This window comes from Bubalus kerabau, chromosome 5 (assembly GCF_029407905.1).
Source record: "Bubalus kerabau isolate K-KA32 ecotype Philippines breed swamp buffalo chromosome 5, PCC_UOA_SB_1v2, whole genome shotgun sequence".
Classification (NCBI taxonomy): Eukaryota; Metazoa; Chordata; class Mammalia; order Artiodactyla; family Bovidae; genus Bubalus; species Bubalus kerabau.
This window is the reverse complement of record NC_073628.1, coordinates 9,110,059-9,123,382: the sequence shown is the minus strand read 5'-3', so window position 1 is coordinate 9,123,382 and position 13,324 is coordinate 9,110,059. Positions and strand designations below refer to the sequence as shown.

At 46.4% G+C, this 13,324-nt stretch overlaps 1 protein-coding gene across 3 annotated transcripts in view; it reads right to left on the bottom strand.

The window, feature by feature from the left end:
• Positions 1 to 1,721: 1,721 nt before the first annotated feature.
• Positions 1,722 to 13,324, bottom strand: part of PLAAT3 (phospholipase A and acyltransferase 3) — a 29,062-nt gene continuing 17,459 nt past the window's right edge. For 2 of the 3 annotated variants that reach the window (XM_055580999.1, XM_055581000.1), the window contains exons 3-5: positions 11,749 to 11,851; positions 8,958 to 9,226; positions 1,722 to 1,994 (exon numbers count right to left, since the gene is read on the bottom strand). In XM_055580999.1, the coding sequence (XP_055436974.1) occupies positions 1,893 to 1,994; positions 8,958 to 9,226; positions 11,749 to 11,851 (474 nt within the window). In that variant the 3' untranslated portion in view covers positions 1,722 to 1,892. Of the gene's footprint in view, positions 1,995 to 8,957; positions 9,227 to 11,748; positions 12,053 to 13,324 lie in introns of those variants that run through there. The other variant, XM_055580998.1, reaches the window with a different exon arrangement.

The following is a 13,324-nucleotide window of genomic DNA, read 5'->3' as shown; positions in this document are numbered from 1 at the left end:
CTTTCTCATATTTAGTTACTTTGTCCTCAACATGTCTTTCAGTCTAGGACACTTTATACACACCCTCAATTTTTTTCCTTGATAACATTAATGTTTTCACAACGTCAAATGACTTGTCACATAAACTGTCCATCTTATTAACTTCAGTCTTTATGTCCTTATATTTCAATCGTATCTGCTGTAAACAGTATTCCCTGGATTCGTTTTCTAACCCAGTATAATGTTTGTCTTTTACTTGGCAAGTTTAGTTCATTTATATTTATGGTCACTATCAATATATTTGGAATTAGTTCTTCCATCTTATCTGATTATTTCCACAAATCTCACTTTTTATAGGTAATGTTTCATTATTTTTTAATTGAATGGGCTGCTTTTGTTTTGCTTTCTTGTGTTTAGTTTACCTCATTCCTTTTTATTCCATAATTAATTTGGAGATCTATACTCCATGGGTCCACATCACATTCTGCCCAGTGTGAGAGAAAGGCCTTCAAGAGACTCCCCTTTAATTTTGGCCTGTGTCCCTTGAGCTTGGCACACTTGAAAACAGGCATGAGAAGTTATATCAACAGAGCTAAGATAAAGCGAAAAGAAACTAACTGGAAGAAAACTATGCTTATGTCAACACTGGGGAAAGAATGAGCATAAGTTTTTACTAGACCAGGTATGGTCCAAGCAGGAGTAAACTAGAAATGAGCCATTTATAAGTCCTGTCCGGGATTCCACACACACATGGTCCCCAGACAACCAAGGCTGCCAAGGGAAACATTGGCAACCAGATGGAGGAGATGACTTGCCTTGTGGAGGGAAGGACAATTGGCTCCAGAAGGGTGCTTCCGAAGAGCCCACAAAAGCCCGTTTCAGGAAACTGGTCACTTTGAACATCTGCCAAGCCCAGCTAGTAACAGAGGCAAACCTCAAGGACCAATCACGAATGGTCATACCTCCTTCCCTAACCCCTCCCCAGAGGCCTCAGCACCAGGCACATCACATATAAGACCATCCACACCCACACTCCATAAGGTCTGAGGCAGCCTTTGTACCACGTGACCTGGCCCCACTGGGCAGAGCTGATTGGTCTAGTGGGCCACCTGATCCAATCAGGAGACAGCCCAGTGTGGTGAGGGAGCCAATCAGATTCTCTCTCAGGAGCTTGTGCTAGGAGCGCCTCGCAGGCCGCGGGGAGGGATGAAGCTGAACGGGTATGGGAAGAGAAGCCACAGGAGTGGGTGTGGGATCAGAGACTTGGGGGCCGTGAGAAGCCCCAAGAGGAGAGGACGCAGGATCACTGTGGGGTGGAAGTGATAAGGCAGAGAAAAGCTGTGGAGAGCAGGGGAGGTTTTAAACAAGATTGGGCAGAGCATGTAATTTTCATTATGGCAGTGGTTTGGTTTGGTTTGAGCCCCACTGGACATCTACAGACTCCGGCTGCTGACTCCTGGAAGCCGGCCTGGGTCTAGTTCCAGGTCAAGGGTCCTGGTTTCCCTTGGTTCCTGTTCTTGCATATCAGTCAGGTTTGTCTGTCTCTCTTGCTGCCCACCTGTACCTACACAACTGGAAACACCCATTACTTGAGATAACCAGAGCTGGACTTTGTTTCCTGCAGGCAAAGAACACAGCCCACAATTCGAAAGTGAGAGAAAATCACCAAAGACCCAGAGCACAACCTGGAATCAGCAGGAACAGAGCCTCGCTGCAACCTCAACAGACTTCATGCCAGACAGTTCTTGATGCATGTCCCCCAATAAAATCTTTCCTTACTGGGCTTTATTTTATTCTTTTGAAAATAAACCTTATTGTAAAATAGAATGAAAACTACAAACCAAAGCAGAAACCCTCTAGGCAAACGAGACCCCCTCAATGTATAAAGTCACTGCAGACAGGACTGTATAAAGTCACTGCTTTTGTTTCTTGTTTCTTGAGAACATGACTCCGATGAGGCCCATGGCTGCAAGGCCCACTCCCGCGATGCCAACTGCCATGATGGCATCTCTGACCTGCAAGAGAGAGGACAGTGAGTCAGACTCTGTGTCAGGAAGCTCAGAACAGACTGTACATCAGGGAGCTGGACATGCCCCTTAGCTTCCTTGACAAACTCAGGAGTCAACAAATATTGGCAGGGAAATGGGGAGAGAAGGGCAGGATGGGAAAGGAATTGGTGGATGGGGCCAGCTGCCAACAAAGTACACAGGCATAAAGAGGGAAACTCCTTTGACCCTGTGAGTTTTTAAAGCAGACAGAGCCCCAGAGGGTGGCTGTAGAAAGGACAGGGAGACGAAGCCAGATGGTTGAAATCCTGGCAGGCCAACAGGGAGCTCTTGAAGTAAGTGTAAAGTTGAAGAGGAATTGCTATTGAATCCTTAATAAACTCTGACCTCTGTCCTACAAATCCCTCACTTATCTCACCCTTGCTGAATCCCCAGAGCACAGTCCAGCCAACCATTGACCTTTGCATGTTCTTAAATATATGACTCAACTATGAAAAAGAGTAGTGAGGTTATACATTAAACTATTAAGATATCTGACTTGTATTGCTTATAATAGGAAAAAAAAAAAAACACTGGGACAAAAGTAAGAGTAAGTTTCATGGTAAAAATTGAACATATGTCAAATTTCACTCTTTCCTGAACTCCAACTAGAAATAAAGTAAGTCATTAGTTTTAGGCATAATTTCACTAGGACTCAGAGAACACTCACTGCAATGAAGGCACAATGCCCCAGTCGGCAAAACTCTACTTCTCCCAACTAAAAGAGTATCATGAACATGGATCAAGACATCTCCCCTGAAACCAAACCAGGCATTTAAGCAGAATCAAGATTCAAAAAGGAAAAGATTTTCTTAATGGTTTGATGCCAAGAAATCCAATGAGACAATATATCAGACATCTCAATAATATAAAGGGTGAAAATGTGGACCTGAAACCCAAAATCCACATCCTTACATGACCCGCCAACTCTGCCCTTGGTACCCTAAGCACAGAGCTTGTCTAGGTTGTATATTTTGTGGCTGCAAAACTCACACATGCCCAATATAAAGAACAATTTGGAAAGCTTCAGTGGTTAAAAAATATGTATCTTGGCGCTGCCCAGGCTTATCTGAGCCATAAATGTGTCCAGCAAAGCTATATGAAATTCCAGGAAATATCCCAGTGTAACTAAGATCACCAGGTACCCAGAACTGGTATCCTCGGCAGCAGAACACGTGAGGACAGAAGTTCGAATGAGGAAACTGACCTAAGTTCCACTGTCGGTCAGTCTTGAGAGCTTCCTGTGACAGGTAATTCGGAGAAGGTGATGGCACCCAACTCCAGTACTTTTGCCTGGAAAATCCCATGGAAGGAAAGGCCTGGGAGGCTGCAGTCCATGGGGTCACTACAGTCAGACACGACTGAGCAACTTCACTTTCACTTTTCACTTTCATGCATTGGAGGAGGAAATAGCAACCCACTCCAGTGTTCTTGACTGGAGAATCCCATGGACGGAGAACCCTGGTAGGCTGCAGTCCACAGGGTCGCACAGAGTCGGACACGACTGAAGCGACTTAGCAGCAGCAGCAGCAGTGAAAGGAAATTAGGCTGGCTTTATGGCACCCGTGGCTCTGTTTCGGTCTTGCTAGGGAACCTGCATATAACCACTTGTATCCAGTGTTTTCCTTGCTAAGCTAGGTGTTAGGTTGGGAGAAATGGTTTGCAGATTATGGAGTAGGAACAATAAGACCCCAGTTCTTTACAGAACCTCATAGTGTGAGAAGAAATGCTGATGGAGCCAGTTCATACAAAAGGTACTTGGTCAAGGAAAACAACAATAGCCTCATTGTTTGTGCTCATGCTTTGTACAAAGTATGTAATTCAATACAAAAGTAGTATATAGTTAGTTCTGAGGGTGCAAATTTTACAGAAAGAATGATCTTCCTGGGAGAGACAGTGCTCCCTTCAGATGTCATTGATGATTTTCTTGTTGCAAGGCTGCTGGGTCCAGCCCAGCCACTGTGCTGAAATTGCAGGAGTTCTGATCATGAAAATAGGCTACATGGTGTGCATCAGAGGTCTTCAATCAGAATATTACGAAGGAGAAAAATTGTCTTTAGTTATCTTTTTTTTCAAAGTGGGCAAACTGTAATTCTGTCAAGGCACCCCACTCCAGTACTCTTGCCTGGAAAATTCCATGGACGGAGGAGCCTGCAGTCCATGGGGTTGCTAAGAGTCGGATATCAGTGAGCTACTTCACTTTCACTTTTCACTTTCATGCATTGGAGGAGGAAATGGCAACCCACTCCAGTGTTCTTGCCTGGAGAATCCCAGGGACGGTGGGGCCTGGTGGGCTGCCGTCTATGGGGTCGCACAGAGTCAGACATGACTGAAGCGACTTAGCAGCAGCAGCAGCAGCAGCTGCTTATGCTAAAACGTCCACTCTGAGTTAAGTCCTGGAATTGTTTCTAGGAAAAAGACAGCTTGAATGTGCTTTCTTTACTTTCAGCAATGTTGTAAGTGGATATAAGAAGAGTAATATCACTCAGAGAGCAACTGAGCAACTGAGCAATTCAGACTATGAGCGGTTACAAACTAAGAATGTTTATAAAATATTTGACAGCAAGTTGGCTTTAATATTTACAGTAATTTTTAAATAACACCCTGCAATTTATCCAGGTTTATGAAATATACACATTACCATTGGCCAAATCTTCAATTTCTACTTATCTTAAAATTTTATCTGACACAGAATAGACTTCAGCCTGAGTGTGTAGCTCCTAGCTGCTTTTTTTTAAAAGTACTGTTCAATGTGAAGGCTTATTTACAAAAGCTTACTAAGGATACATTTCTTGAAACCCGAGTATTTTTAGGTAGGTAGATGGAAAATAGGAGAATCTGTTTTAGAATACTCAGGCATGGAAAGCACAAACTACATTTTGGTTTTAATCTATTGCTTCCCTTTCTAACTGGAAAGTTACGAGTCACATGTAGTCTGTTGAAGGAAAATCTAGTCTGCTTTAAAGAGCTGAACACAAATAAACATAATGACTAATCAGATTCTTTTAACACAAACACAAATGTCCTCATGAGTTAAATGAAAAAGAGAGTTGCTGCTTTGACAGCGATTACAAAGAAAACTACTGCTGGACATTGTCCAGCACCCGCTACTTCCACCCTCTCTGGTGAGATGGGACAAGTGCGGAAGCTGCATTTTAATTTGGCCACACCGTGTATTATGATCGTTGCTTGCCTTGGCCAATGATTCTCAAGGAGGGGAGAGGCTTGGCCTCTGGGAGATATTTGTCAATATCTATAGACATTCTGGAGAAGGCAATGGCAACCCACTCCAGTACTCTTGCGTGGAAAATCCCATGGAAGGAGGAGCCTTGTAGGCTTCAGTCCATGGGGTCCCGAAGAGTCAGACAAGACTGAGCGACTTCACTTTCACTTTTCACTTTCATGCATTGCAGAAGGAAATGGCAACCCACTCCAGTGGGTTGCCTGGAGAATCCCAGGGACAGGGGAGCCTGGTGGGCTGCTGTCTATGGGGTCGCACAGAGTCGGACATGACAGAAGTGACTTAGCAGCTTAGCATAGACATTCTGGCTCTTACACCTGGGGGTGGGAAGGCTACTGGCATCTAGAGGGTAGAAGCCACAGACGCTGCTAAATATCCTTCAATGCACAGAGCAAGTCAGGACAACGAAGGTTTAACTTCATTGTCGATGGCCCAAAACGTTAACAGTGCTGAGGCTGAGAAACCCTCATCTAGGCCAAGAAGTGAAGGGGAAATCTTTGGGAACAGTTTACACGGCGCCTCCCCTTGCTCTGCAGTCTACCCTGCTTTTGTGTTCTCTGAAGGGGGTCCAGGAGAACTGCTGATGCTGTTTCGCCTTTTTCAGGTGTATGAGTGGTGCATCGGGCTAAAGGCTCAGGAAGAGAAATGGCAGGTGTCTGGTTAGTGTTGCTTCACTTTTCACAAAGATGTTTGTAGAAAGAATGAACAATAAACAAATATTTCTTGGTTCTTTTACTATCTCAAGATTTGGAATTGTATTTAAACGCTCTAAATATTACGTTTGTGTACTGACAAACGTATTTTACTAGATTATGTAATAATACTGTGTTGAAATAAAATGTTCTACTTATATGAACTTCTGAATTTGTTCTTCAGTCTATTAATAACCACTAAAGGAGAACTAAAAATGACAGAATTAAGAGATATTTTATAAATCTTCCTAATACAACACCCTAAATTTATTACTTCCCAAATGTGCACAGTAATCTCTTTTTTTATTTTATTGCTGCATAGGAGGGTGGACATTTACCTGAAGTTGAAGCCAGGTCTAATTGGGACCTCAACTGTTACCTAGTACCACAAATTATGAAATCAGATTTATTTAGCGTAAGTTTCTCTTTATTCTGACATCATCAATGCTACTTTTAAAAAACTTCTATTATACTAAATATACCAGTAAATGTTAGTTTTCTTATTTAAAAAGATAAATAATTGGAAAACAGGAGAGAGAAGATAAGGAAATCAGAAGAGGGCTTCCCTGGTGGCTCAGTAACAAAGAATCTGCCTGCCAATACAGGAGATCCGGGTCCCATTCCTGACCCAGGAAGATCCCACCTGCCACAGAGCAACTAAGCCCATGCACCACAACTATTGAGCCCGTGCTGCGAGCCCGGGAGCCGCAACTGCTGGGCCCCCGTGCTGCAGCTACTCACGGCCACGTGCCCGAGAGCCATGCTCCATGACAAGACAAGCCATGACAATCAGAAGCCAGCACAGCAATGAAGACCCAGCACAGTCAGAAAGAAATAAATAAAAATTTTAAAAAAAGAAAATCAGAGGCGCAGTCTAGGGATACAACCTCCGGAATAAAAAAAAAAGAGAAAATGGAAAACTTCCCAGAACTGAAGAATTGGGGTTTCCATACTGAAAGGAGTCATCCAGTTCCCAATACAATTCATAAAAACAGATCTGTGCAAGGTTTATCATAGATAAATTTCAGAACACTGAAGATAAGGAGAAGAGTCTATAAACTTCCAGAAAGATAAAATTGGTCATATACAAAGGCTCGAAAATCAGAACGAATTCAGACTTCTCAGCAAGAATAGCTTAAATGACATAACAATGGAGCAATACCTTCAAATTTGGGGCAAAATTTTTTTCAGCCTAAAATTCCATCCCCAGTCAAACCATCAATCAAATAGGATAAAATGAAGATATTTTCAGGCATGCCCAGTCTTTTTAAAATGCACCTTTTCTCAGAATCTATTCAAGTTGGTATTCCACCAAAACTAGAGAGTAATCCAAGAATGGGAAAGATGTGAGCTTCAGAGGGTAAAAGCATTAACACAGGAGAAAATTGAAGGGTGTCTCTAAAGGCTGCTAGACAGATACTAGGATGACAGGATGCATCCAATGTGACTCAGGACAAAGCTTTCGAATGTCATTTTCCCCAATAGGCACGTGTGCTGATGCCAAAATCCCCCAGATTCCTTCTGTTTTCATCACCTTTGTAACCTAATGAGGTTCCTCTCATGGACCTGCCCAATGACTTTCCCAGAAGGAGGCTCTTATAAACTGTCAGAGAAGTTGAAACCAGACTGTGACCCAGAGATTCTGGAACTCTTCACCAAACATTGGCAGTATTACCCTGTCCATACCAGGTAGGGGTGTACTTGATATTCCTCGATTTTTATATTAATCGCCTTTCACATTCACATATACATATTTATATATTTATTGCATATATGTACATATATATGGATGAACTAATCAGCATGCAGGTCAGTGTAGTAAACACCGCTGGTTATCAGCAGTATGAGGAAGAAGGCTGAGCATGATCCTTGCTGGTGAATGCCTCCCCAGGATGTCACTGTGGCCCAGACAGGCCAGTGGACAAGACACTGGGTGAACCAAGAGAACGAATGAAAATGAGGACCATTATGACCACTTCAACTCCCACAATTTATTAAGAGAATTTTCTTAGTTGCCACTATGCTAAGCATAAGGATGCTCTTATCTAATTCACACAGTAACCTTCCAAGATCAATATCATCACTTGTACTTTACCAAATGGCAACCCACTCCAGTATTCTTGCCTGGAAAATCCCATCGACAGAGGAGCCTTGTGGGCTACCTGACCACCACACTGACCAAGGGAGAGACCAAATAGCAAAAAGTTAAAAAGTAATGAAAATCAACAACCTGATGGATCTTAACCTCACCTTTCATCAAAAGAAAAAGAAAAATCATACTCCTTTGCATCAACTGGTATCTAAGAAATTTTAAAAATAATGTTGTCACACACACACTCAAAAGGAGGAGGAGGGCCAGAAAAGGAGGGGAGGAAGTGAGAGAAAATGAGGAGGAAGTTAGTTTCCCAGGAGAAGTGATTCAAAAAAGAGAGTGGCCATGGCTAAAGTCAACTAAGTAAATAAACATCCCCTGGGGGCCCCTGGACTGCCCCTTGGGTTACAGCAGGACTGGGCACAGTACTTTTTATAAGCAGGAAAAGCTGTATCAAAAAGACCTGGGATTCAAATCTCACCTCTGCTACTTATCAGCACAGCTGGAGACAGCTCTCAGGAAAAGAGATAACACAGATTTGTTTGATGACAAGAAAGGCCACCAACAAGTGCTCTGGGGCTCCGTTTGTGCATCTGTTAAGCAGGACAATGAAACCTGCCTCTGGGGCTGTGGGAAGGGTCCATGTCAGGGCCAGGCGGCCAGGGAGGGCTGGGCAACTGGGCTGACAATAATGCCTGTGTTCAAGCCTTCAGCCAGCATCCCCTACTCCCAATTGTCTGCGGTGCCCATCACCTCACCCCTGTCCCCACCCTGACTATGATGTTCTTGAGGACAGTTCTGTCTCTGCTCTCCTGTCTTGTTTGTGCGCCTGTCTCCACCCCAGCCAAGTCCACACTGATGCCCGCATCAGCTGAGAAGGTGGAGACGGGGGCACACTGAGGACCCACCTGATCGCTGCGGGGGACCCCGTAGCGCAGCTCATTGACAAAGTGCTCGCAGTTCTCGCTGGTCAGCTTGTAGAGAACCTCCTGGCCCACCAGCTCCTCTGCCCGCTGGATGATTTTGCTGGGAGGCAATGGCGAGTATCTGCCATCGTGCTTGTTGTTGACGTGGTACCTGTCTCTCCCAACCACGTCACACAGCCGCTCCTTCTTCACTAAGGCCTTGTCGGTCAGTGCAGACATGAGACTGGCCGCACCAGCTCCTGGGATTTCGCCTGTGGATTCAGGAAAAGGAACACAATTGGTCCTGGGCCGGCCCCCAGCCTAGCATCCACCACACCAACAAGGGGATGAGCAGATGAGTCAGGGTCAGAGCTGTGTGGCTTTGGATAAGACCCTTGTGGTCTCTGGTCCCTGGTCTCCTTATCTGAAACAAGGAGTGAAGTTCCATAATTTGTTGTGATTTTTTTAACCTACAGAAGCTGGCCTTGCACACCCTGTGACACCCCAGTGGCCCTCGTGATTGTGCAAATACAGGCTCTGAGCACACCCACCTCCCTGGGAGAATAGAGTGTGAATTTTTTGTGATCCCGCCAAGACTCCACTTCCCTGACACACACAAAGCTGATCACTGCAGAAAAGGTGGATGGATCTTGGGAATGGATCCCATTCCCCTTGGAGCAAAGGGACCAAAATCCCATGGCTGCTCCTAGAGGTATGACACCAGGGAGATTCAAGGGGTACACTGGCACAACCCTGGCCAATGCTGAGGGGCTAGAAGGTGCAACAGGTTTCCAGAAGTGAAACTGCCTTGAAGAAAGGGATTTAGGGTCAATACAGGGGCCAGGATGGTGTGGAGCAAAAGCTGGTGCCCACACAGAGATCCCTCTTGAGGTCACCAGCTAATATCATGTAGGGAGGGTATGATGGCTGAAAACTGGGCTTGCCTTTAAAGAGGTGGGTCCCAGGGAACATCACAGAGGAGACTCATGTCCTTCAGAGAGCTTCTGTGGCCCTGCCATGATTGGGAACCCTCGGTCTCTCCCAGGAGGGGAAGCATCCCGTTACATGGGGCAGGACCCATCTTGCGCTGTGATGCCACGTGACAGCAACAAGCAATGGCCAGAGGGTCTGATCAGAGTGCAGGTCCTGTTCTGCTCAGCTTTCTAGAGAGGACTGAACCCCTCTGCCCAGAGAACAACTATGAGATTTGGAAAATCAGAGGAATTCAGATTACCTCCTAGTAGGGCAGGAGGTGCTTAAAGGATTCAGTGAAATAAATAAAAAGGTGCTGTGTTTGAGCCCTGAGTCTATGGAGAGGGTCAGCGTGGGGACTGGATCAGGGAAGCTCCAGAGGCCCATCTACCTTCAGCCCCTCAGCGGGCAGGTAGTAGGCTGGGACTGGGGAGAGGCAAGCTAGATGCCTGGGGCACAGAATTTCAGGAGGTTCCAGCTCCAGAGGTGCAAGTTCAGAGCCGACACCCAACAGTGAGGGCTTCCTTACACTCCACACGCTGGGTGCCACCCTGGTGAGAGTGTGCACAGACCCAGAGGCAGAAGCAATGTGTGCTGATTCTGGTTCCATCACTGCACGGTCTTGACATGTCACTTAACTTGGCTGAGCCACCACTGGGAATCCACAAAGACAAGCTAAGATGGATTCATGAACACACATCAATTTAGGAATTTAAAAGTTCCTTTTAAAAGAATTATTTTACTTTTTAAAGTTAGTCTATTAAACAAAATACTAATTAAACAATTGGAGAAAGGGCACCTGGATGAGGCAAACACTCGATGACTGAATTTGGGGGAACCTCAGACTTCACAGCAGAGCATCAGGTTTAAAGGCAGGAAATAGAGAGTCAGCCAGGGTTTGAGTCCCAACTCCAGGACTTTCCTGCTATGTGACCTTGGACAAGTGGCTTAGCTTCTCTGCACCCCATGTGCCTACAGCTGTGGATGAGGAGCTGCAAGGATTTAAGAAACAGATTAGGTAAGGTGCTTCCACCAGTGCCTGGCATAGGGTTGGTGCCCAGCAAGTGTTGGGTCTCATTAGTACTGGGCTCTTCTCTAAGTTTCCTTCCAGCTCTGACTTCCACCATTTTCTCAGTAGTATGAGGTCAGTCCCCCTGCCTCACCTATTTCACAAGATTCCTGTGAAGCTCCAATGAGAAGATGCAGATAGAAGCATCTTTTCTCTTTAAGGAGCATTGCTCACCCAGTGATGGGTGTCACACTGTCCACCCAGATCCCTGTCATGCCTTTCCTGTCTCCTGTCCAGCAGTTACACCCACTCAGCACAGTCAGTCAATACTGAGGCCCTACTATGTGCCAGGCCTTGTCCAAGGTGCTGAAGAGGAACATGAACTAGACACCCCACTCACCCTCAACTAGTTTATGCTCTGGTGAAAGGACACTCACAATGAACAAACAGAAAAAATAAGATACTTTTAGGTTTTGAAAAGGCTGTGGGGAAGATTAAGTGAAGTCACACAGGAGCAGATGACCAGGGGAAGCTGCCCTCACTCAGGCTGGGGAGGTCCACGCTCAGGAATGGCCATTTGAGTTGAGGCTTGAATGATGAAGGGGAAGCAGCTGTGCTGAGAGCCAGGAAAGAGCATCACAAGCAGAAGGGAGAGCAAAAGCAAGGACCTCAGAAAGGAAGGCTGCAAGGAGGCCAGTGTGGCTGAAGTCTTGTTGGGGAGGAAGAAGAATGTTGGGGTCCCTGGTTACCCACAGCTCCCCCCTGTCCCCTCTGCTCCAGCCTCAGCACAGTGGAGGCCCTGGGTGCCCTTACTTGGCGGGGCCAGGTGGACCACATATCCGTTGCCAATGTAGACAGCCCAGTGTCTGTAGAAAGGGCGGAAAATCTCAATCAGGTCTCCAGGCTGGGGTTCAGGCTGCAAAACCAAGAAGAAGGCCATTAGAGGTGATGGAAGAGCTGGGAACCAGGGCGGGGCTGAGCCCAGAGGGAGCAGCTCAGCGGCCTTCATCTCACAGCTCTCCAGGATGTCCTCCCGAGCCCGCCCAGCCCACTTCACACACTTGTGTCCCAGAACTGCAGGGACTACGGGCCTGCCCATCTGTCTTTATGACTTGCAAAGTGCACACCTGAAGGGTTTCTTCATTTGCTGGGGCTTCTACCTTCCTGTTACTCTTAATATTATTGACTGAACTCGAGCTCCGAGTCAAGCACTCTGCTAAGCGTTTCACAGGTGCAGCTCAATAAGTTCACACAACCCGCCTATGAGGTGGGCACTGTTGTGATCCCCGTGTGATGAAAGAGGAAATCAAGGCTCAGAGATGGAAGGGAGATTTTGCAAAACCACCCAGCCCCTGAGTGATGTGACCAGGACTCAATGCTAGGCCGCCTGATTCCCAGGCCATCGTCTTGACCACCACAGTGACCGTCAGGCAAGCACACGGGTTATCTGACTACTGCCCATCTGGGGGCCCTACAGAGGCTGTCAAATCTGGGGGGCACAGTATTCCACAGACACTCCCCCTACCTGACCCAGAGCCTGGAAGACAGGTGGTGTCAGCCTCTGGCAGTAATGTCCCCCTGGCTGCTCCTCCTGAGGGTGAGAGTGCTTGCATGCGTGTGTGACAAGCAAAGGAAAACTCTCTGCACTGTGCTCACTCCTCTACTTCTGACACCGGATGTGTGGGTTTCCCACACTAAGCAGTTCAATCCTCAGTGCACACTGACTGGGTGTCCCACAGTTTAACTCAGTTCTGACACTCACGGCCCAGAGTCAGCGCAGACCCCACAGGCTTAGCCCCAGGAGACTTCGCTTCAGATGCCAGGTGCAAGCTGAAGTTGTCTCCTGCGCTCTGAACAACTGGCTGTAAATTGATGGTTCCCACAGCCTCCTTCCTTGGGTTCAGTGGATTGCCAGAACAGCTCATAGAACTCAGGAAAACAGTTTACTTGCTAGATGACCCATTTACTAGAAAATATGCAACTCAGGAATAGCCAGGAATGCAGAGGGCGAGCTGTAAGGGGAGGGATTCGGAGCTTCCTTGCCCCCTCTGGGGACCACTGCTCTCCAGCACCTCCACGCTCTCACCAACACCCCATGTTAGGGGTTTTGTGGAGGCTTCATCATGTAGGCTCAGTTGATGAGATCATTGCTCAATGGTGCTTAATGCTACCTCCAGCTCTTTGATCACTGGTTAGTTGAAAGTGGCTTCTTCTGAATGATGAAATGCATTCCTCTCAACCCCACTGCTCAGGAAGTTACTCGGGTTTTAGAAGCTCAGGACCAAGACTAAATACACATTTCTCATTACATCACAGTGGGCACATGTGGGAGTGAGGGTTTGCGTGAGTCTGCAGGGGAAGGTGGGAAGGATGCTGAAACGCTCCTCAG